This window comes from Aphelocoma coerulescens, chromosome 17, assembly GCF_041296385.1.
Source record: "Aphelocoma coerulescens isolate FSJ_1873_10779 chromosome 17, UR_Acoe_1.0, whole genome shotgun sequence".
Lineage (NCBI taxonomy): Eukaryota > Metazoa > Chordata > Aves > Passeriformes > Corvidae > Aphelocoma > Aphelocoma coerulescens.
Window position 1 is genome coordinate 7,636,735 of NC_091030.1, and position 21,043 is coordinate 7,657,777.

General features: G+C 49.8%; 1 protein-coding gene and 1 non-coding gene across 2 annotated transcripts; one reads left to right on the plus strand and one right to left on the minus strand.

The window, feature by feature from the left end:
• Positions 1-339: 339 nt before the first annotated feature.
• Positions 340-11,750, plus strand: WDR5 (WD repeat domain 5). Its single transcript, XM_069031872.1, has 14 exons — positions 340-416; positions 1,997-2,187; positions 3,022-3,130; positions 4,410-4,483; positions 5,406-5,495; positions 6,069-6,158; positions 6,837-6,920; positions 7,721-7,776; positions 7,926-7,972; positions 8,127-8,202; positions 8,539-8,572; positions 9,290-9,364; positions 9,644-9,731; positions 10,640-11,750. Exons 2-14 carry the CDS (start codon positions 2,107-2,109, stop codon positions 10,738-10,740), a joined length of 1,005 nt encoding a protein of 334 aa, XP_068887973.1. The 5' UTR covers positions 340-416; positions 1,997-2,106; the 3' UTR covers positions 10,741-11,750.
• A 1,371-nt stretch (positions 11,751-13,121) lies between these two features.
• LOC138119909 (U6atac minor spliceosomal RNA) lies at positions 13,122-13,249 on the minus strand. The gene has a single exon (XR_011155663.1). It is a non-coding gene; the product is annotated as a U6atac minor spliceosomal RNA (small nuclear RNA).
• Positions 13,250-21,043: the final 7,794 nt, after the last annotated feature.

The window sequence follows — 21,043 nt, forward strand, 5'->3', positions numbered from 1 at the left end:
GCACGGGCAGGGCGCTCCCGGCAGCGAGCGGGCAACAGCAGCGGGCGCTGGGAGGGAAGCAGAGAAAGCACAGGAAGGAGGGAAAAGAGAGAAGAAAAGGAAAAGAAGGAAGGGAGGGAAAAGAGGGAGGGAAGGGAAGGGAAGGGGCGGGCAGGACGCCACGGAGACGGGCTCCGCCCGTGCGCGCACTCGCGCCGCTCTTTTGGCTCTCGGGCCGCGCCGTAGCGCTCCCGGGAGAGAGCGGCATTGTGCGGCCTCCGGCCCGCTCCGCGCAGGCGCCGTCCCGCATTCCCCGCCTGGCGGACCCGGACCCGCCGCCGCCGCCGCGTCCCCCCCCTCCCCTCCCGCGGCCGCGCTCCTCCCTCGCCGCGGAGGAGGCGGCGGCCGCCGCCCCCCTTCCCCATCCCCATCCCCCGGTAAGTCACCGAGAGCGAGGCGGCGGCTCCTCTTCCGTCTCCTCCTCGTCTCCCGCACCGCCCGGGGCTCTCCCGCAGCGCCGTTGCCCGCGCGCGGCGCCGCCGCCTCCCCTCAGGCAGCGCGCGCGGAGCCCGCCCGCTCCCCCTCAGCCCCCGGCCCCTCCGCGCGCGCCCAGCGCGGCCCCCGCCCTCCCCCCCCCCCCCAACCCCCCCCAACCGCGTGGGGACCCCTCACTTCACGCCCCCCACTCCCCAAATTCGGGGTTCGCACGGGGAGCTCCCCCCCACCCGCACGTTCCAGAGGGAGGGAAGGGCCGGGAGGGCCGGGGGGCTGTTATCGGTACCGCGTGCGTGGAGGCGGGGGATGCGCTGGGAGCCCCCCGGGCATGGAGGCCCTCCCCCCCAAGCCCTGGCCCCGGGAGCGATGCTGCGGTGGTTTGGCAGCGCGCTGCGTGCTCGCCCGAGTTCCCAGATGAGTTCCAGATGAAAAGGAGCAGGATCGGCGTTAGGAAAGTTTATTTTCTTATTGTGGCCCCCAGGTTGCCCGGGGAGGGCGTGGAGTGTCCCTGTGTGGAGATAGTCCGGAACAGTCTGGATGCAATCCTGTGCCATGTGCTCTGGGATGAGCCTGCTGGAGCAGATGAGCCGCTGTGCTCCCTTCCAGCCTGGCCCATCCTGAGATCTCCCCACACCGAGCACAGCCGGCAGGCAACTGGTAGCGCCCTGCTCTGCACCCTCTCGGAAGGAGATGCTTGGAATGCCAGTGGATCCTGAGAGCGATCGCTCTCGTTCCCGAATGTGCTGCCACCAGCAAAAGGAGCTGCGATGTGGCAAATGCACTTAGAAGGCAAATCCTGACATTGTGAGCTGGGGGTGATTCTGTTCCTGAGCTGAAGTGTGGCTGAGCTGCAGTGGAGATTCGTTCCCTCTGCAGCATCAGCCCCGATTACAGAATCCTGGCACTGCACTCCATCAGGTCTTGTTACGGAAAGCGAGTCTGATCCAAGAGAGAGGCTGATCCAAGGCTGCTGCCAGTCAGGGGGAAGTCTCGGGTGGAGTAGGGTATGGTTTGATGCTCAGACCTTTCAGCAGGGAAATATGATACCAAAATATTTCCATTCTGAGGTGAAAGGAATCTAGTCAGGTCTTAAGCTTTGCAAATTCCGGTTATTTTTTGCGTTCCTTATGATATTGTATTCTCTACCTTAGTAAATGAAAATAGAAAGGCCTTGGACTGTTCCTTCCATCTTCCATACAAACTGCTGCATTTACCCTGTACTGAGTACTTGTTAGAAGTGTTTTGGGGTCTGTGATATGAAAACCCTGCCACACCTCAAAGCTATTGTGCTGTATTTCTGTTTGGAAAAAGCTTTCCAAGAAGTGATCAAAGGCCGTGGCTTGAGTTCTTGGTCTTGTACATAAGTAGGTCTGAAGGCCTAAAATACTGCTGTGTTGCTCAACAGATAATAAATAGGGGTTTTCATGCTGGTTTCTGGCAACCTGCACTTCGACCAATCTCACTTTTGTGCATGCTGAGAATCTTTTTGACAGCTAATGAGAATATTTTGTTTTTCTTCCAGGTTTTCCTTTCAGCGCCGTTCTCCTCTCGGTGGCAAGAGCTGCCTTTTGAAGCAGCACATTCATTCTCCCCTTCAAGCACCCATAAGTCTCATTTGCCAGCTCCAGAACCATGGCAACAGAAGAAAAGAAGCCAGATGCAGAATCCACCAAAACACAATCTACTCCTTCCTCCTCGACCAATCAGAGCAAGGTGTGTGTGGGGCTCCAAAAAATATCCCTGTAAAAACACCTGGAACTACCTCAACACTCAGCAGCCAGGCCAGAATCAGGGATTTGGATTCTCCTGCAGATTAAGATCTTTTCCATGTGTCTGCTTCTGCTGGTGTCTTATGCTGAGGGTTTTATGGGGAAAGTGGATGGAGTGCAGGCTCTGCTGTAGTGCTAAGAGTTCCTTTTTGGTTTTGGGGAAGTTCTCACTAGTGAAATACTTCTTGTCATTTTGAGCATGACAAAGGCTGGCTGTTTGTATCCTTGGAATGCCTGGAGGTGGCTGGAGAATTGCTGAATCTGTAGTTGTGGAGTGGGGAAACAATTATTCAGGTTCTTTAAAGCCTGAAGATGTTCAAAGGAGGTGTTATTATCTAACCATGAAGCTTTTTCAAAGAGTGGAAAAGGGCAGAAGTGGGATTTTAGGGGCATGGAGGAATTGGCCCGTGGTTTAAGTCATGATCAGGGCGAAAATACAAACACTTAAAAGCACTGCACAGATCAATATTGAGAGTGTTACTTGGAAGTGCCAGGCACTTTGTGGCTGGGCTGTTGGATTATTCTCACCTGTTTGTTACTGCCTTGGATGAAATTCATCTCAAGGGTGACTTGGTGTTGTGCTTGAAACAGTCAGGCCCCAGACTGAAAGGGTGTTTGGTTGGTTTGGGTGGTTTTTTGGAGGGGAATGGGAATGTGAATGCTGGAATCTTTGTTAGGGTGAACATCCATGTGGTCCATTCCTCTGTACTGATCAGAGCTGGCCACTGAGGTGCTAAATTTGGAATTTAACTCATTTATACGTATTTTTTTCTTACAGCCTGCCCCAGTAAAGCCAAACTATGCTCTCAAGTTCACGTTAGCAGGACACACAAAGGCAGTGTCATCAGTCAAGTTTAGTCCTAACGGAGAGTGGCTTGCCAGCTCCTGTAAGTATTGCTTGCTTTTATCTCATTTCAAACACAAATGTGGGCCTTGCAGAAGGGCCTGCCTGCAGTGCTGCCTCCATCAGGGACTGGAGGGGTGTCATGTCACAGTTTTTCTTAAAAGAGTGATACCAAAGCTGTCACTGTTTGAGATAATTTAATTTCTGTTACTTTGAGTGCTGAGTCTACATTGCCAGGAGAACCCTTACCTGTTCAGCTTTCTTTACTGAGCAAATGGGCAAAAACCAATGCAGGGTTTTTTCCTTGTGCTTTTCTGTACCACTAGCAGCTTAAGCTCGTAAATTAAACTTTGTGTACAGTATCTGCAGGCCAAACTTTCCTCTGGGAAATGTGGAAAGTGCTCCTGGGCTGCAGAGTTGGACACACAGGGCTGGCCAGTGCTGTGTGCTGTGTGCCTGTGGTGGTTGGCAGTCAGATGCTTTGATTACTCCAGTGAAGTGCAGAAGATTGTTATAAATAATGTTTCACTTCTTGCTCTCTTAAGTGATAGAACAAGTCCCCTTCCTGCCAGCTTTGGTATTTCATAAGAGTTTTTTTGGTCTTCAGCACTTCCTGACAGCTTTGCCTTGAAAATGTGTTTCTGTGACTGTCGGTGATCTAGGGAGGATCAATGTGTAAGGAGAGGGCACTTGGAAATTGTTGAATGTGATGGTGAGGGCCACTGGAACATCTTCCAGACGTGGGAATTAACTTGGGGCTTAACTGCAAACAGCCTCAATAGGATCAGTGTGCTGTGCCATATAAATCGTTACAGTGTCCCCATCAGAGTCCCCCTCCCCTCTCCCCTGAACATGTTTTCCAAACTCTGTATCTGGCAAACACCAACTTTTTTCTCTGGCTTGTTTTGCAAGTTACCATGGATAATATGTTTGGGTTTCTGCAGGCATTCATTCAGTCCAGCTTGTGGTGTAATTATTGTTCTTTTTGGGGCAAAAGCCTTTCAAGCATTCCCGTGGACCAGCACTACTTTTACAACTAGCAATCTAAAACAAAAGTAGAAACCCAAGTTGTCATGAGAGAAACTAAAGCTGCTGGAGTCTCTCTGCATTCCAGGCAGCTTATGTAACCTCAGCTGCTGCAGAGTGCTGTGTAGGAAGCTGTTCTTCACCAATTCCATATCACCTTCTTCCCTGAGGTCTGCCTGGGGAGGGAGAACTGCCCAGGCTCTGCAGAGACCCAGTGAACTTATTTCCTTCCACCTGGAAGGGACAGCTCTGCTAGTGCTGTTAATTAATCTCTGAACTGGCACATTCTTTTCCAGCTGCTGACAAACTCATTAAAATTTGGGGAGCGTATGATGGCAAGTTTGAAAAAACAATATCTGGTCATAAGCTGGTAAGTACGAGGTGATCACTGTGGGAATTTACCTGGGAAGAATTTTGCTTTCTTTTCCTAATTCAGAAATTTCCATTCTTGGATAGTTTTACTTGTGCAGAAGGTTTGTTCTTCAGTCTTAGTTTGTAGTTTTTTGTTTATACAGCCCAGTGCAACAGCCTGGAATTGCTGGAGTAATATTGGGGCAGGCTGGGAATATGGGTGGAGTGCAGGTTGATGATGGAACACCTGCATTCCCACTGCTCAGCCAGCTTGTGTCCCTGCATTTCAGGAGAACCCACCTCAGACACAGGGCAGAACATTCTTGGGTGAAAATCCCTGTGAATTCTGACACTGTATCCTGTTCCATCTTTCCTTTGTATAAGGAACAAAACACTTGCCTTTTAAGGAAATTAAATTTTTCTTGTGGGTTTGCCTACATAAACACAACACTTACTCATTCTGCAAAGTTCTAAAGAAAACACAAGACTCCCAAGCCCTTTGGTTTTGTTTTTTTTTAAAGTTTCTTCTGTGCTGAAGTTTCATGAGCAAAAACGAAGATTTATCAAAAGAAAAGCCACTGGAATCTTCTCCAGCCTCTGGGGACTTGGACTGTAAAGAGCAGCCATTTGTCATGAAGAAAAGCCACTTACTCAGATTAATTTATTAGCATTCTATTTAGGAATTCCAACAGAGGGGTTTGGTGGCCACAGTAAGAACTGTGTGAACAAGCTGCTGATGTTCTCAGAGTCTGTGGCTCAGCTTAAAATGAACACGTGCCAGATGAGCTCTTAGCCCAGCGAAATCATTGAATTCCTGACTCTCAGTGCTGAATTTTCATTCAAGCTTCAGCTGGGAATGTGATCTGCAGTCTGGGTTTTCCACTTTTCTGTGTGGCTGAACAAACAGAGCTGAGAAGAGAATTGTTTTCCTTTTGTTTTAGGGGATCTCTGATGTTGCTTGGTCATCAGATTCCAACCTCCTTGTCTCTGCCTCCGATGATAAAACTCTCAAAATATGGGATGTAAGCTCGGTAAGGGCAGGAATTATTATTTATTTACCTTCATTTTCTCCTGTATTGGCTTCTTGTTCCTGCTTTGTGTTCCTGCTTATAACAAGCTGGTGAATGGGCTGTGAGGATGAATGAATTGTGCTGTCTGCTCTTGGAAAGAGTGGAATGCTTGTGGGTACCACGAGGAGCCTGTTATCCTCTGAGAGAGCACTAAAACCTGATGATGGAGATAGAACCACAGCAAAAAGCCTCTCACATGAAACCTTTTTGTATCACAGCCACACTTACTTCTGCTTTTTCCCCCCTTTCTCTGATGACAGAGAGAACTGGATAATTTTGGTTGAGTTTTGATTAGGGATATTAAATTGTTTGGATCCTCCTGAGCTGCCCAAAGGGTTTGAACCTTGTCTGCAATCATTAAAAATGTTTCTTCCTTTCCTGTTTTGTTGCAGCTGGCCCTCTGCCCATCTAAATCTGGGGTTAGAGATGGTTTCTTTCTGTGTTGCACAGTGATTAACCTTAATGTGGTCTCTCTGGATGCTTTTATGGTGCTGGGTGATGCTGTGTATTTAACTCTGCTGAATTTTATTTCAGGGTAAGTGCTTAAAGACATTGAAAGGGCACAGTAACTACGTTTTCTGCTGCAATTTCAACCCTCAGTCAAACCTCATCGTTTCTGGCTCAGTGAGTGATTTTATGTTTTTTTTTCCTTTGTGGGAAGCAAGCACTGCACACTCTGTCACTCGTCACTAAAGGGACAGACAGGTTCTTTAGGGATCCTTGGCAGAATGATGATGGCATTAAATCATGGTTACAATTACAGCTTTATTTTCTTAACAGATTATTATGATTAGTGTAGCACGCTAATTTATGATTAGAGTGACACGGGATTTCTGCAAGCAGGATTGATGTAGTACAATTTATAAGTAGTGAATACAGAATTCATAATACAACTTATGGTTTCTAATCACCTGGATTCTGACTTATCTAAAGGATGACTTCTAATCACCTCTCCCTCTGCAGATTGGGTCAGATCATGGTTTGAAAACAGTATTAAATGAAAGAACATGAATCACACAGTCCATTGCAATTGTGTTTTCCCTCACAAACACAGCCTGTAGTCAGGTGAGCTGTGCATCACCCCTGCTGTGTTTGCTTGGGGAAAAGCCCTTAATCCATCCTGGACATGCAGGTGTCCTACATGGAGACAAGGAATTCAGGGAGGTGTTCCCAGACTGCTGGTTGTGTCCTGGCCTTTCTGACCCAGCTGGGACAAGGCTCATGCTGTAGCCAAGCTATACCACCCTGAATGCCTCAAACAGGTCTTCACCAAACCCCCTTGTGCCTCTTTTCCCTCTCCAGTTTGACGAAAGCGTGAGGATATGGGATGTGAAAACAGGGAAGTGCCTCAAGACGTTGCCTGCTCACTCTGACCCAGTTTCAGCTGTAAGTCCCTCCTGATCAGTGAACACTAAAAGGCTTGTTTTGTTTAGCAGAGCTCCTCTCCTGTCCCTGTAGAGGAGAGGGTTTGTCTCTGTTACCAAACCAGCCTTACACAGCGTCCAGGCTGCGCTGTGGTTGTTGCTGGTTTGCTCAGTGGGAATGAAATGAGTGGTGCTTTCTCTAGGATCAGTGTGGGTTTTGGTCCTGGGTGTAGGTGTGAATAGAGCAGAGGTGTGCCAGTCATGCCTGAGTGTCATTCTGGGACACAGATTTGTGGCACTTGATGCTCAGAGAACAATCTGTGTTTCTCTTGTTTTAAATCTCAGTCATTTAATAGGAGAAATGAGCTTGGAATACAGCAATATCCATTGGGATTAAGGAAAACCAGAAGGTGTTTAACTCTTAATGTCTTTAAAATAAAGAACACTGAGAAGAATCTGAGCCTCATGAGCTGTGGCTGTTCTAACATGGTTGTTCTGCCATGTGTAATAGATATTTCACACTTAATGTCTCTTAATAGTAATCATTCTTTAAAATAGCAGAAAAATTATCTTAAAACATATAAGGGGCTATATAAGAGGTTCTATTCCATGCCATTAAAATAATAAGGTTCTGTCCCAGGTTTGATACTGCCAATGCTGTCTGAACAGTGTCTGTGTGGTGATGTGTCCTTGGCTTCTGAAGAAACTTGTATTCCACATCAGAAGTGGAAAATAAGGACTTTCAGTGGAACTTAAACATTTGAACTTTATGAGCATCTGTAAAGTTATTAGTTTTAATAATTAATATCAATATTATTACAGGTGCATTTTAATCGTGATGGATCCCTGATAGTGTCAAGTAGCTATGATGGACTCTGGTAAGTGGTTATTTCTTGTCTGCATCACTCTTCACACCTTTTGCATTCTAAAAATACTTTTTTAAAAAAAACAACCTTGTATTTGTAATGTTAAAATGGTAACAAACACTTCAAACCCAATCATAATGATTTTTGTGTGCTTTTAACAGTCGAATCTGGGATACAGCATCAGGCCAGTGCTTGAAAACACTGATTGGTAAGCAGAAACATTTCTTGTCTGGGCTTTATTTTTCGAACAGATATTTTGTGTTCCAGTGAAACTGTTAAAAACAAATGAATGTGAAAAGAAATCCTGTCAGTGAGACAACAGAGCTGTGCACTTTGTAACACTGCTTTTAATTTTGCTGTAGATGATGATAACCCTCCTGTGTCTTTTGTGAAGTTCTCACCAAATGGCAAATACATATTAGCTGCAACTTTGGACAAGTAAGTATTAAAAAAAAAAGGAGAAAGCCACACAGAATTTAAATTTGGAGTATCAGATGATGCTTTATTTTGCTTTTTGGCTGCCATAGTAATGATAATACATGACTTCATATATAGTGTATTTTATGAAGGAGAATATGAATGGCATGGCAGTAAAATTGATACTTTGGGGTTAACTAACCCTGCATTCCAAAGCCAGGCTAAAATGATCCATGTAGATTTTTGGAACTCTGGTATAGAGAAATATTTTCTGCTGCTAGGAACTTTTCAGATGGAAAAAAAACCCCAAAACACCCACCCAAGAACTAAAATCTTTGTTTTTCTTTTGTTTTCCAGCACTCTTAAACTTTGGGACTACAGCAAAGGAAAAGTAATTAATTCTCTCTCTCTCTATGTAGACTTAACTAAGCTTTAAGAAAACTTAGATTTTACATGTGATTTTTCAACTTAACATATGAGTACTACAGAAAAAAAAAAGTGTAATAGCCCTTTAGTGGAGAGGACAAACTTAGCAGGGCCTGTTGAAACAGGACAAGGGGTAATGGTTTTAAAATAAAAGAGGGTGGATTCAGATTAGAGAAAGTTTCCTGTGAGGGTGGGCAGGCCCTGGCACAGGGTGCCCAGAGCAGCTGGGGCTGCCCCTGGATCCCTGGAAGTGTCCAAGGCCAGGTTGGATGGGGCTTGGAGCAGCCTGGGACAGTGGAAGGTGTCCCTGCCCATGGCAGACCTTTAAAGGTTCCTTCAAACTCAAACCATTGTGTGATTCTCTGACTAAAAATCTCTTTGAAAAGAAAAAAAAAATGAGAATACTTGCCTTCTGCATAGCCCTGAGACATCAAGCACAGCAATATTTCTGCATTTTTCTCTTCATGAGCAATAAATTGCCTTTGCTCTCTTTCACTGTTGTAATGGGACAAATGCAGGGCTTTGTTTTGTGTTCTAGGGCAGAGCTGCCCTCTGCATGCTCCAGATCAGTTGGCAGGGTGGGAAACACAGGCAGATATGTTTAGTCTTTTCTTCCCAGAGAGTTTGTCCTTGGCTGAGAAAACTCCCTCCCAGCTGCATTCATGTGGCTCTTCCCTTGCAGTGCCTGAAGACGTACACAGGACACAAAAATGAGAAATACTGCATATTTGCCAATTTCTCTGTCACTGGTGGAAAGGTTGGTGTTGATTTGATTATTTCTTTTTACTAATGTGCAGTTTTTACTGCTTCTCTCTGTAAATAAAAAGAAGATTTTGGGGCTGGAAACTTCCTTTGGTGGGTGCTGGTTCACAGGTTTCTCTGTCTCTAGGTGGGCCCACTGTCCCATTGCAGATTTCCTGGCTTTTCCTCCTTCTCCCTCCTTTCCCATGATAACAATGAAATGTTTATTGAGAAATAGCACGTGGATATGGCTCAGAAAGATTCAGGTAACTGTGTTTTCTCTCTGCCCCTCCAGTGGATCGTGTCTGGTTCAGAAGACAACCTGGTTTATATTTGGAACCTTCAGACAAAAGAGATTGTACAGAAACTACAAGGACACACAGGTGAGGGAAGGATCTTGTTTTTATTGAAGTAATATCCCTTATATCAGGCTAAGTGAGGGCTTAGCCTGAGTATTTTCTCTCTGATACTCAGTTTTGACTGTCAGACCCATAAATCCTTGACTGGCTGAAGCTTAATTGAACCCTGGGAGTTTGCTCCTTTTCACGAAGGGTGTTTATGGGCACTGAAAATGTTTTATTCTCCAGCAGTGAGAACTTTGACATCAGCTTACAAAGGAGATTTGCCTGAGCACAGAACTGGTCAAGATATTTAAGTGTCTCATAACATCAGTGACTTTGAATGGTCTGTTAACACCTTCCAGAGCTCAGCTCCAAAGGATAAGCATTGATGTGGGCTGGAAACGTCTGTACATGTGCCTGGCCTTGAGCCATGAGCTGTCACCTGATGGGTACTTCAGTCTGAGTCCTGTAAAAGAGCAGAGTTTTAGCTGAAATCTCAGCGTGCTCAGTCCTTTGCATTGGGCTGCATCCAGTGATTTGGGCTGGATTCCAATGATTTGGAGTGTAAGGAGGGCAGTGGCAGCAGGGTTTCATTTTCAAGCTCTGAAGATGAAACGTTACCTAAGAATTGTTGGAAGCATGACAAAAAAACTGACCTGGGGTTTGATTCAGCCATGTCTGACATGATCTGATAAAAGTAAGAACTTGAATCTGGAGAATTCCCACATTTTGGAACTTGTCAAGCACTTTCCCTCAATTCTTTCCTGCTTGTATTTCCTCTCACAGAGGAGCAACAGTTGTAAGATATTTACAAATAACACATTTAATTCTGCTGCAGGGAAATAATAACTCGGCTTTGCTGGTTTAAAACACAATTGCTAATTTTCAGGAATGCCTGCTATGAACCAGATTTAAATAATTCTATTTTTCTATCCTTTCTTTTTGCTCAGATGTTGTCATCTCCACAGCCTGTCACCCAACAGAAAACATCATCGCGTCAGCGGCACTAGAAAACGACAAAACAATTAAACTGTGGAAGAGTGACTGTTAAATGTTCAAGGATTGCTTTAGAGACTGTCAGGAAAAACAAAATAAAATGTTTTTTAAAAAATTATTAAAAAAAAAAAACACCCATAAATCCAGTTTGGCAGGAAACCTGAAGAATATTTGATGAAGTGGTTTCTGTTAGTCGTGGCCCAAAGAAAACGTCTTAGCTCTGCTAGAGCCGGGCAACGTGGTGGGGAAAAAAAAAAAGATGCAGTGTCTCCTTTTCTTGCCTAATGTTTTGGCAGACAAATGGATGATTCTGACGTCGGGTCAGAAGTCTTGGACACCCCAAAGATACTGTATTTTCTGATGGCATTGCTTCTGGGCACTGTTGCTGCTTAAGGAAGAGCTGCCACTCTACTTTGTACCAGTAAGTTAAGTCACAAGCCTAGAGATGTGTGGAATTTTTTTTTAAATATGTCTAATTTTTTTTTAATTTTTTAATTTTTTTTTCCAGAATGTAGGTTCTAGTCTCTTGGGAAATTTCTGTATTGTTTTAAATAGGAGTACTGCATCTTTAAGGGTGCTTCATTTTAAACACTCAGCTCAAACTTTGTGACCAAATAAAAACCATGCAGTTCCAGATTTCCCTCTTCCTGCCCCTGACTTGACTCCTGTGGTGGAATCTCTTTACCTTCTGTATAGTTGCTTACCTCTTGTTACGTGTGTTTAATAGATGCTGTTCTAGAGCAAAGTTACAGTTCTTCTGTTAACCATTAAAATGAATCCTGCTTGTAGTTGTTCTCAGCATATTTTAATTTTTTTTTTCTTTTTGCCTCTTCTGGTTCTAAAGCCAACTCACAGAACACTGTAAAGTTATTTCAATGTAAAAAGAAACGAACCCAGACTTTTTGTATCTTGGCAATCCATGGTATGAAGCTGTATTGCAAATGGCATGACTCTGTATCTATCTCAGCATTGGTATTTCTTTCCCTTTTTGTCATATTCATGTGGTATTTACACATCCAGAAAAAATACCATGTGCCATAATAAAAAGGTGGGATTTTATGTGTATGTTCGTGCTTACGAGTGTGCTCATGTGAAGTGTCTGTGTCCATGGAAGCTTCCCTTAAAAATATTTTTAGGGGGAAATGTTTTCTGTAGCAGCTCCAGTGAGGGAGGATGAGGAGCAGCAGTGTGGAGAAAAAGAGGAACACGAGTCCACATTTATTTCATGAAGGTAAAAGGATGGAGCTGAAGGTGTCCTCAGCAGAGACAACATTGCTACAACCCCTCCCAGAGAGCTTTAGCCAAGGGAGAGGATTCCTGCTGCCCTCTCCTTGCAGGATGGGCAGGGGTCCAGGATTTACCTTGTGCCAGTTAAGAAATGCAGGGAGGCACAAGTTTTATTGCACCCACAGGGTTCTGCTGCAAGGGGATATTTTGCTCCTGGTGAAGCAAAACCCATTTGTTTGATATTGACCTCGTGTGCTTGGTAATAACAGAAAAATCAATTACAGTCCATACCTCTGGAGTGCTGCTCTGAGGCTGCCTTGCTTTGAAACCCTTGGAGAAAAAGAGCTGCAAGATATGAGGCATAGGTTTTCTTTTTAAAATATAAAAATAGAGTTCATGTTGAGCTGCTAAAACGGCTATTAATAATATCACTGCCTTTGGAGGTTTTTCATTACCCCCAGGAAGGGACACTGCGTCTAGACTTGGTGTCACTGCTAAAATGATCAACTCATGATTTTTTGCAGTCTTATTCTTGAAGGCCAGTGAAACTCTTCAATGCAAGATGGGGCTGTGCTGCTTTACAGCATGGAGAAGCTGGAATTCTATTCCAGCAATGCATTTTAATATTGATTCAGAAATATTTCCTGGCATAGTGCTTCTCATGTCCCTGCGTGTGAGTGGCTTTGCTTGCCCAGCTGTGCTGTCTCTCCCTGCCCTCTGAGCCACAGAGCTGTGGAGAAGGGAGATCAATTTTCTGCTATCACGAGGAAATCTCTTGAACGCAGACAGAAAACCCCTAATGTAAAGGATCTGCTGTAAGCTGCTCTTCATAAAGGTTGTGTTTAAATCCTTAATATCCCACCTGGGATTAATGCTGTGGCCTATTGGCATGAGCTCTACTTAGCTCTAATTCTGTGCAGCCTGGCATGGCTGTGCTGGTTTCAGGGCCAGGATTAACTCAAGCACAGGTCTGAAAACGAGGATTGTGGACGGGCTGGAGTAGGGGAGGTGTAACTTTATGTTAGGTGTGGGCTGAGAGGGGCTGGGGCGCGTTACAGCGTTCTGAGGGATGCCGAGTTATTGCTCTGGGGCTCTGGTGCACCGCCAACTTTAAGGCTGAGGCAAAAGGCGAGCTGGGTGACTAAAAAAGAGGGTGCTGCTTTTTTTGTTAGGGATGTCCCCCCAAAGAAAACGAGAGGGGAATAAAGGGAAAAAACATGGTTAGATGCCACGAAGTAGGTGGCAGTGCCTTAACCGTATGTGTGTTGTACAGGCCACTGGGGCCTCTTCCATCCTTATCAAGGGGAGTGCTAACCTTCTCTCCTTTCATACAACACAAACGCAGCACCGCGGTCGAGGCTATTTAAACCTCCCCTAACCTATATCTTTCCGGATAGCGTGAGGCAACTTTTCTTCCTATTTTTCTCTTTAATTTGACAATTCTTTCTAATCCCCACAGAATAACTTTTACTCTAAATCTAGATTCCCCTAGAACCCCTAAAAATCCCGGTAAAATATCATAAACGCGCGCTTTCCACTACCCTTTTAATGTATTCATCGCTCTCAGCCAATCAGCGCTCAGAAGGCGGAGCTTCTTCCTCTGCCCCGTGACGAGCGGGGTACGGTTTTACTCTGGCCTCGCTGATGGCGGCGGGCGCGCAGGGGTTCCCCGGTTCGAGTCCCGCTCCCGGCGGGGCGGCGCCGCTGGGATGCGCTCACCGCGGGATGCGCGGCGGACCCGCGGGATGTGCGCAGGGTCTGAGCCGTCCCGCCGGGTATCCCGCGGGATTGAGGAGTCCCGCCGGTATCCCGCGGGGTTTGGGGAGTTCTGCCGGTATCCCGCGGGATTGAGGAGTCCCGCCGGTATCCCGCGGGATTGAGGAGTTCCGACGGGTATCCCGCGGGATTGAGGAGTTCCGCAGGTATCCCGCGGGGTTTGAGCCGTCCCGCCGGTATCCCGCGGGATTGAGGAGTTCCGCCGGGTATCCCGCGGGGTTTGAGCTGTCCCGCCGGGTATCCCGCGGGGTTTGGGGAGTCCCGCCGGGTATCCCGCGGGGTTTGAGGAGTCCCGCCGGTATCCCGCGGGGTTTGGGGAGTTCTGCGGGTATCCCGCGGGGTTTGGGGAGTTCCGACGGGTATCCCGCGGGATTGAGGAGTTCCGCAGGTATCCCGCGGGGTTTGAGCCGTCCCGCCGGTATCCCGCGGGATTGAGGAGTTCCGCCGGGTATCCCGCGGGGTTTGAGCTGTCCCGCCGGGTATCCCGCGGGGTTTGGGGAGTCCCGCCGGGTATCCCGCGGGGTTTGAGGAGTCCCGCCGGTATCCCGCGGGGTTTGGGGAGTTCTGCGGGTATCCCGCGGGGTTTGGGGAGTTCCGCCGGGTATCCCGCGGGGTTTGAGGAGTCCCGCCGGGTATCCCGCGGGGTTTGAGGAGTCCCGCCGGTATCCCGCGGGGTTTGAGCTGTCCCGCCGGTATCCCGCGGGATTGAGGAGTCCCGCCGGTATCCCGCGGGGTTTGGGGAGTTCTGCGGGTATCCCGCGGGGTTTGGGGAGTTCCGCCGGTATCCCGCGGGATTGAGGAGTCCCGCCGGGTATCCCGCGGGATTGAGGAGTCCCGCCGGGTATCCCGCGGGATTTGAGCTGTCCCGCCGGGTATCCCGCGGGGTTTGAGGCGTTCCACCGGTATCCCGCGGGTTTCAGCGGGAGCGAGAGTGCACCGCGGGATGTGCTGGTGGAATCTCCCGCAGGCGGAGCAGCAGGGGAGGAGGGAGCCCATTCCCGACGCGTTCCTGCTACCCCGGAGCTCGCAAATCGCTCCGAGTTTCATCAGAGCTAATGACGAGTTACGAGATGTGGGAACAGTGGAAGAGGTTGGGTGGGTTTTCTCCCCTTTTCTTAAAGCCTTTCTCTTCGGCATCCCAAGGGGGTAAAACCAAACATCTCGCTAAATCAGCACTGCAACGCCCCAAACCTGCCGGGGGAGCTGATGTTCCCACCGGGATTACCCCTCCCAGCATCCCGCTGCAGGTCCCACCGATGCCACCATAAGGCATCGCTCCATCCCTCGACCCCTGCGACTCTCCCAGACCTTCCCGCTGGATTCCCGGCGGGAAGGACCAGGCGGTGCCGCGTGTGGCTGGCGGAGGAGCAGCTTTTCCGGATGAGGCTGCGGATCCAGGTGCAGCGCCCAGGGAGTTGTGTGGCCCCGGCCCCGCCAGATGTGCGCATCTGCTTCACCACAGACTCACAGAACAGCTTGGGGTGGAAGGGACCTTACAGCTCATCCCATTCCAACCCCCTGCCATGGGCAGGGACACCTTCCACGATCCCAGGTTGCTCCAAGCCCTGTCCAACCTGGCCTTGGACACTGCCAGGGATGCTGCATCACTGCCACAGAGCCCAGGCTGCTCCTGGCTGCCCCTTCCAGATAACTGATGAGTTTATTAAGGGATTAAAAGTTAGTTTCCCCTCCTTATTGAATGCTCTGATTTATGCATGCGTTTAAATCAATCCCATTTCCTGCCTTTTATCCCTTCTCCCCCAGGCTTTCAGGCTTTACTGTGTCAGACATTTGTTACAATCACATTGTTTCGAGGCAAGCGAGACGCCATGGGTGGTTTAAGGGATTTGAATCCTTGAGCTGCATTACTTGGGCACTTCTCCCAGGTGCCAACTGCCCCTCCTGAGCTGTAGCTGCCCCTCCTTCGACCAGCTTGTGCTGCCTCCCGGTGAAATATGAACCAGCATCCCTGCTAATGAAGATGCTGTTGGAGATCAGGTCCAAACGTGCCTGGCTGGGAGCTCTGTCTGGCACAGAAGGTGCCTGGTGGGCTGGGGTGCCCAGGGTGGAGGATTTCAGGTGCTGCTAGCAGGCAGTTGCTGGATGAGCCACATAAGCAGCTTATTTTGTCATTTTAATTTTTTAATCCTGTGCATTCGGTTGCGCTCTCTTATTAGTAAGCATTAGCTCTCCGAGTCCCATTAGCTGCACTGAGAGCTGGGGCTTTGCTTGTGGGGACAGCACTGGAGGAGCCAACAGGGGGTGGGGAGGCCTCATCCTGCAGCTGGTGACATCTGTGGTGTCCCATGTGGCTGTGGGTCTGACCCTGGCCCTGTAGAGCCATCACTGCTCAGTCCTTTCCTCTGCTGTCCCCCTGTCCCCTTCCCAACCTCCTGGCAGCCCCAGCTCCCTCCAGAGCTGATCCAAGCCCGGGGCTGGCTCTGTTTGGTCTCTCCCTGCTTTATTAAGGCAACTATTTTCTCATGTGTAAATACACAGATTACATTCAAACCCTCTTCCCTCTCCTTCAGGTTTCCCCCTTAACCCCAGGGCCATCCCCAGAGCTGTACTTTGTTAGAGGATCTCAAGTCTCGGATTTAAAATTAGTTGACTGCTTCTCTTTAATAAAATTATTCCTGCCCTCTTTAAATAGCACAATATGTCACAGAAAGCCGGTGGGTCCGTTCATGAAGATGAGGCAGCTCAGAGAGGAAAAAGAGACGGGGGGAAAAAAAAAACGTAAAACCATACATCTCCCCAAACCCCTTCTGCCTAATCCAACTGAATTAGAGGATTTCGAAGTGGATTTAAAACTAAATCTTGATTAGGGAGAATTTCTCTCCAAGAGCTGCTGCACGGTGGTATTAATGGGAAGTGATCGTGGACAGAGGAAATAGGACAGAAATAACTGAGGGTAGCACATACGCACTCAGGTCTGTGCATGAACTGAAAGAGTCGGGGAATTTCTCCAGAGGAAAAGGGAGAAATTAAGCATTGACATAAGGAGCCTGGGTGCCAGGGGCTGGCTGGGCAAGCGGGGAGCAGCCAGATCCCTGCTGCACCGACGGCACCTCCCTGAATCTCGCTGGAAGGGCTTCCAGGTGAGAAGGACGCGCCGAGGACAAGGACGGCCGGGGTGAAGAGCCGGGAGGAGAAGAGGTCCCAGCCCGCTCCCCCAGAGCCCCGTGTCCACCCTGTGAGCTCTGAGTGACCCCAGGAGCTGCCCCCCATGCTCTGCGGACACATGCCCGGAGGTGCCCATGGGATCCTGTCTCTGCTGACCGTGGTGTTCGTCCTGCCAGAGGGTAAGTGCTGCTCTCGCCGGGGTGCGGGTGTGCCTTGGAGTCGCAGTTTGCATCCTCCCTAAAGCCGGGTTGATCAGGTGTGGTTTAGCCTCGGGATGAATTTGGGGGCTCTCCTGCCCCAAGCCATGCATGCAGCTGTGTGCTGGTGGTTTTAGGATGGAGGTAATGGCACCGTGGTTTGTACAAAAGGGCAGTGTGCCAGGATTTGGCATCCCCTGGGCTCCTCTTCCCTGATTTGGCCGGGGCAGGGACTCCCATCGCTGTGCCTGGCTGTGTGGGGGTGCTCATCGCCCCCAAAAACCCCATGAGAGCACAGGAGGGCTTGGGAAGGGCTCTGGGTTGGTGTTCAGATGTGAGGAAAGGTAATGGCAGCAACCTGGTTAATCAACAGAGGTTGCCTTAACCTCCACAACAGAGGTGGATGCTGTAAATTAATATCCTTTGAAGGCTTTTTTAAGGTTTTTTAAGAAACCTGAGAAATGGCTTAATTCCCATTGTGGCAATTTTCAGACACAGTCTCCCGCAGGGAGAGGCTGAGCTGCCGCCAGTGCAAAGCCCTGGGGACGCACTGAGGCCACTGGCCTGGGGTCACAGGCACGGTGGCTCTCAGTGCTCTGAAGGAGGATTTCCCTTCTGTTTCTATGCTGGTTTGCCTTCCTGATAGACCCTGTGATAACATCAGGACTGTGTCCAGGGGAGAAAACCAAACCACGCTGATAAATCCCTCAGGAGCAAATACAGACACAGCTAAACTGGAGAAATTTGGTGAAAAAAGGAAAAGCTGTTGCTGAGCGTGACCGAGAGCCCTGACTCGGTGGTGTCTGTGGTTGTGAGGTTTCACCTACTCTTTACACCCCCTGTTTCAAAGCTCCCTTGTTCCCACTGTTTGATCCCAGCTCAAATCTCCGGCTAATCTCTGATTTCGCACTGACCTCTAGCGGGAGATGAGTCTGTATTTTTGGGCCCACTGGGTAAACAAGTGACGGGCAGCTCCGGGCTCTGGCTTAATGCGACTTGGCAAGGCAGGGAGCGCTGCGAAGCCGTCGGTAGAGAGTAGCTCGGAACGAGCTGAAGTCTTTTACCCCCTGGAAAAATCCAGCCGTATTTCTCCTCGTTCTTGTTTAGTGTCTGGACTCCAGTGCTACGGCTGCAACATCGTGGTTGGCACCAAAAACGTGGACATGGGGTGCTCCAACCCCGAGGTGATCACCTGCTCCCAGTCCCACCAGGGCTTCAAGCACCGGTTCTGCATTAAAACAGAGAGCGGTGAGTCCGCCCCTGGGCCCGGGGCTGCAGGGGCTGCTCGAGCCTCTGTTCACCCCCAAACCCAACCTTGCAGCCCCCGAGCAGGGCCTGTCCCCTGTGCCGGGCTGTCACAGCACCCCCTCCACCCTGCCCGTCCCCCTGACATCCCGCCCTGTGCTTGCTTTGCAGTGGTCCTGGGCATCCTGCTGACCAGCGGCTGTGCCACCTCCCGCCACTGCCAGCAGCAGGAGCTGCCGGGGGTCCGCATCCACTGCTGCGATACCGACCTGTGCAACAACTCCCCCAGAGCCCCCCGGCCGCCCCCCGGCCACCTCCTGCTGCCCTGCGTCCTCGCCGCCCTGCTCCTCTCCTGAGCCCCGCGGGCCGGGGGGATGCGGGATCCTCGTGGGATGGGTGCTGGCAGCAGGGGTGCCCCCATCGCTGCTCTTGCGGGTGGGCAGGACGCGCTGCTCTCCCCCCTCCTCAATAAAAGGTGCCCAACGCTGTGCCCTGGGGAGGTCTCGGTGATGCCCGGCGGCAGCGCTGCAGCCCGGGGAGGACGGGGATGCTCCGCGGGGCTGGGGGTACCCGCAGCAGCCCTGGGCGGGTGGAACACAGAGCCGGCGGTTCTGCCCACGTCCCCGCGGGGATCGGGAGCGCGGCCGAGCCCCGCTCTTCCCACGAGAGGGCATCCGCGACCCTCGCTCCGCATCGCGGCCGCTGCGGGGGCTTCGCGGTTCAGGGATGGAGCACCCGCGCAGGGCAGCATCCCCGGCGCTGGGATGGGCGCTGGGCTGGGGGACAGAGGCCCGCGTGAAACCAGCGGGGTTTTCCGACATTTTCCCCAGCAGAAGAGGCCGAACGGGAGCTTTAACAGGAAAAATCCCATCCCGTGCGGATCGGAGCCTCAGTGGCTGCTCCAAGGTCATCGCGGGGGTTTGCGGCAGAGCTGGGAATTAAACGCATCTGTCTCAAGAGCCAGCCCTGTGCTTTTATCACCAGGGAAACAGCATAAACCTCGCTGTGAGAAAGGGATGAAATATTTTTATTCCATTCTTTTTTTTCTTCAGATGAAAAAAAAATAATAATGCAAAAGACCTTTTCCATGCAAAACATCAGCTTTTGATGACATTTCTCAGATGTGTGTCAGAAAACAAGCCAAAACTCTACTAAAAATATTATCTGAGGCACCTTCCCAACAGAAGCATCTTGGGACTGATACAAAACAAGTTCAGATGCTGAAGATTCAAAATAAAAGGAAATCAGAAAACAAATCCTGTAAGAAAAAACGACAAGAGCAGCAACACTACCCAATCCCCCCTCTTTCCCCTTAAAATGTTCCCTATGACTTTGGGGGGAGCAGGAAACGCTTCCTTGGCAGCTGGAGTTATTCTGGCTACTGGTTATTTATCTGCCTGCGCTGAGCTCTTGCAAAACCTCCCCACATCAGCCCTCTCCAGTGTAAATTCCCATTGATCCGCCGAGGATCGGGATGGGGCAGAGCTGGTGGCTGGAGGATGGGGATGGGGCAGAGCTGATGGCCGGGGGTGCTGCTGTGGCACCTTTGCCACCCAGCAGCGTTTTTGGGGAGAAGCGAGGGGCGAGGAGCTGCCGCGGTGCCTCCATCGCTCCATCCCGGTCCCCTCCCCTCGGTTCCCGGGGCGGGTGATGCTGCTGGCCCCGCTCTGCCCCCCTCGCCCGGCCCGAGCCATCCATCTTACACCGTGTAAGAGGCCTGTTGCAATTAAGTAGGCTGAAGTGCTCCTGAACTCTTTAACCTTTGCCCTGGGATTGCTCCTTTTGCCCCGGGGCTGTGGATCAGCTCCATTGCACTCTCCAAACAGCGCCTGCTACTTAGCTGACATTTCTTTCTCCTGCTGGATCCTATTAGCACCCTGAGGTTGAAAATGCTACTTTGGAGTGTTGTAAGGAATGTGATTTATACTGGAAAGTAGCGGCAATCTATCTTTCCCTATACACACAGCGCACATGAGGCTGGAGAGCTAAATCCACATCGCCTGAGCAAACAGCGCCCGGGATAATTGGGGAGGAGGCTTCAGCCAGGGAGAGGAGCCTGGGAGGGATGGCACTGGGGCCAGGGGATCTGGAGCTTAGGGCAGGCGATGGGGCTGTGCAGGAAACCTGCTGCCCAGTGGGATCCCAGCCCCGCACCAGTGCAAACTGGTGCCGAACCCTCCTGGTTTCCAAGCAAGGACTGGGAGCTGCCTGTGCTGTTTTCAAAGGTTCTGGTTGGGGGATCCATCGTGTCCTTCCTCACCATCGATCCTGTGATTCCTGAGCAGAACTCGCACTGGTTTGCCTGCCTGTGAGTCCAACACAATCTGCATTGGAAGCAGATGGAAATAAGAATTGAATGGAGCCTGAAGAAGGGCTGATTAGCCTTTATCAGATATGACACGGTAAGCACCGAGGCTCCTCGCTGGAACACCGGGTTAAAATCTCCTCAGTGTCAAATTTCATCCTCCCCAAGCAAAGAGACACTTTCCATAGTGTTTGTGTGAATCTTCTGGATAAGCCCTGGAGACTGAAACCGTCTCAGCTTCATCTGGGCATTAAAAGTCCCACCCACATGTTTAAAAAAAGCCCCAAACCCAGAAACGCAAAAGCTGACATTTACTCTAAAATGTCTTTTTCTTCCTGCATGGCTGCGTGGATCCCGTGTGAGCCGCTGCCTCCTCCTCACCAGAGCGGGGCCGGAGGCATCTCCTGGGCATTCCCACCTTCAGCCCTGCTGGAAGCTGAGGGATTATTTTGCACACTCAAAAGTGTGTGCACGAGCACGCA

What these genes read in the sequence shown, in the direction of transcription:
- WDR5 (XM_069031872.1), top strand. Translation starts at nt 2,107, where the DNA reads ATGGCAACAGAAGAAAAGAAGCCAGATGCAGAATCCACCAAAACACAA. An exon ending in AGAGTGGCTTGCCAGCTCCT is followed by an intron (nt 3,131 to 4,409) that starts GTAAGTATTGCT and finishes ATTCTTTTCCAG; the next exon opens with CTGCTGACAAACTCATTAAA. An exon ending in GTGCTTGAAAACACTGATTG is followed by an intron (nt 7,973 to 8,126) that starts GTAAGCAGAAAC and finishes ATTTTGCTGTAG; the next exon opens with ATGATGATAACCCTCCTGTG.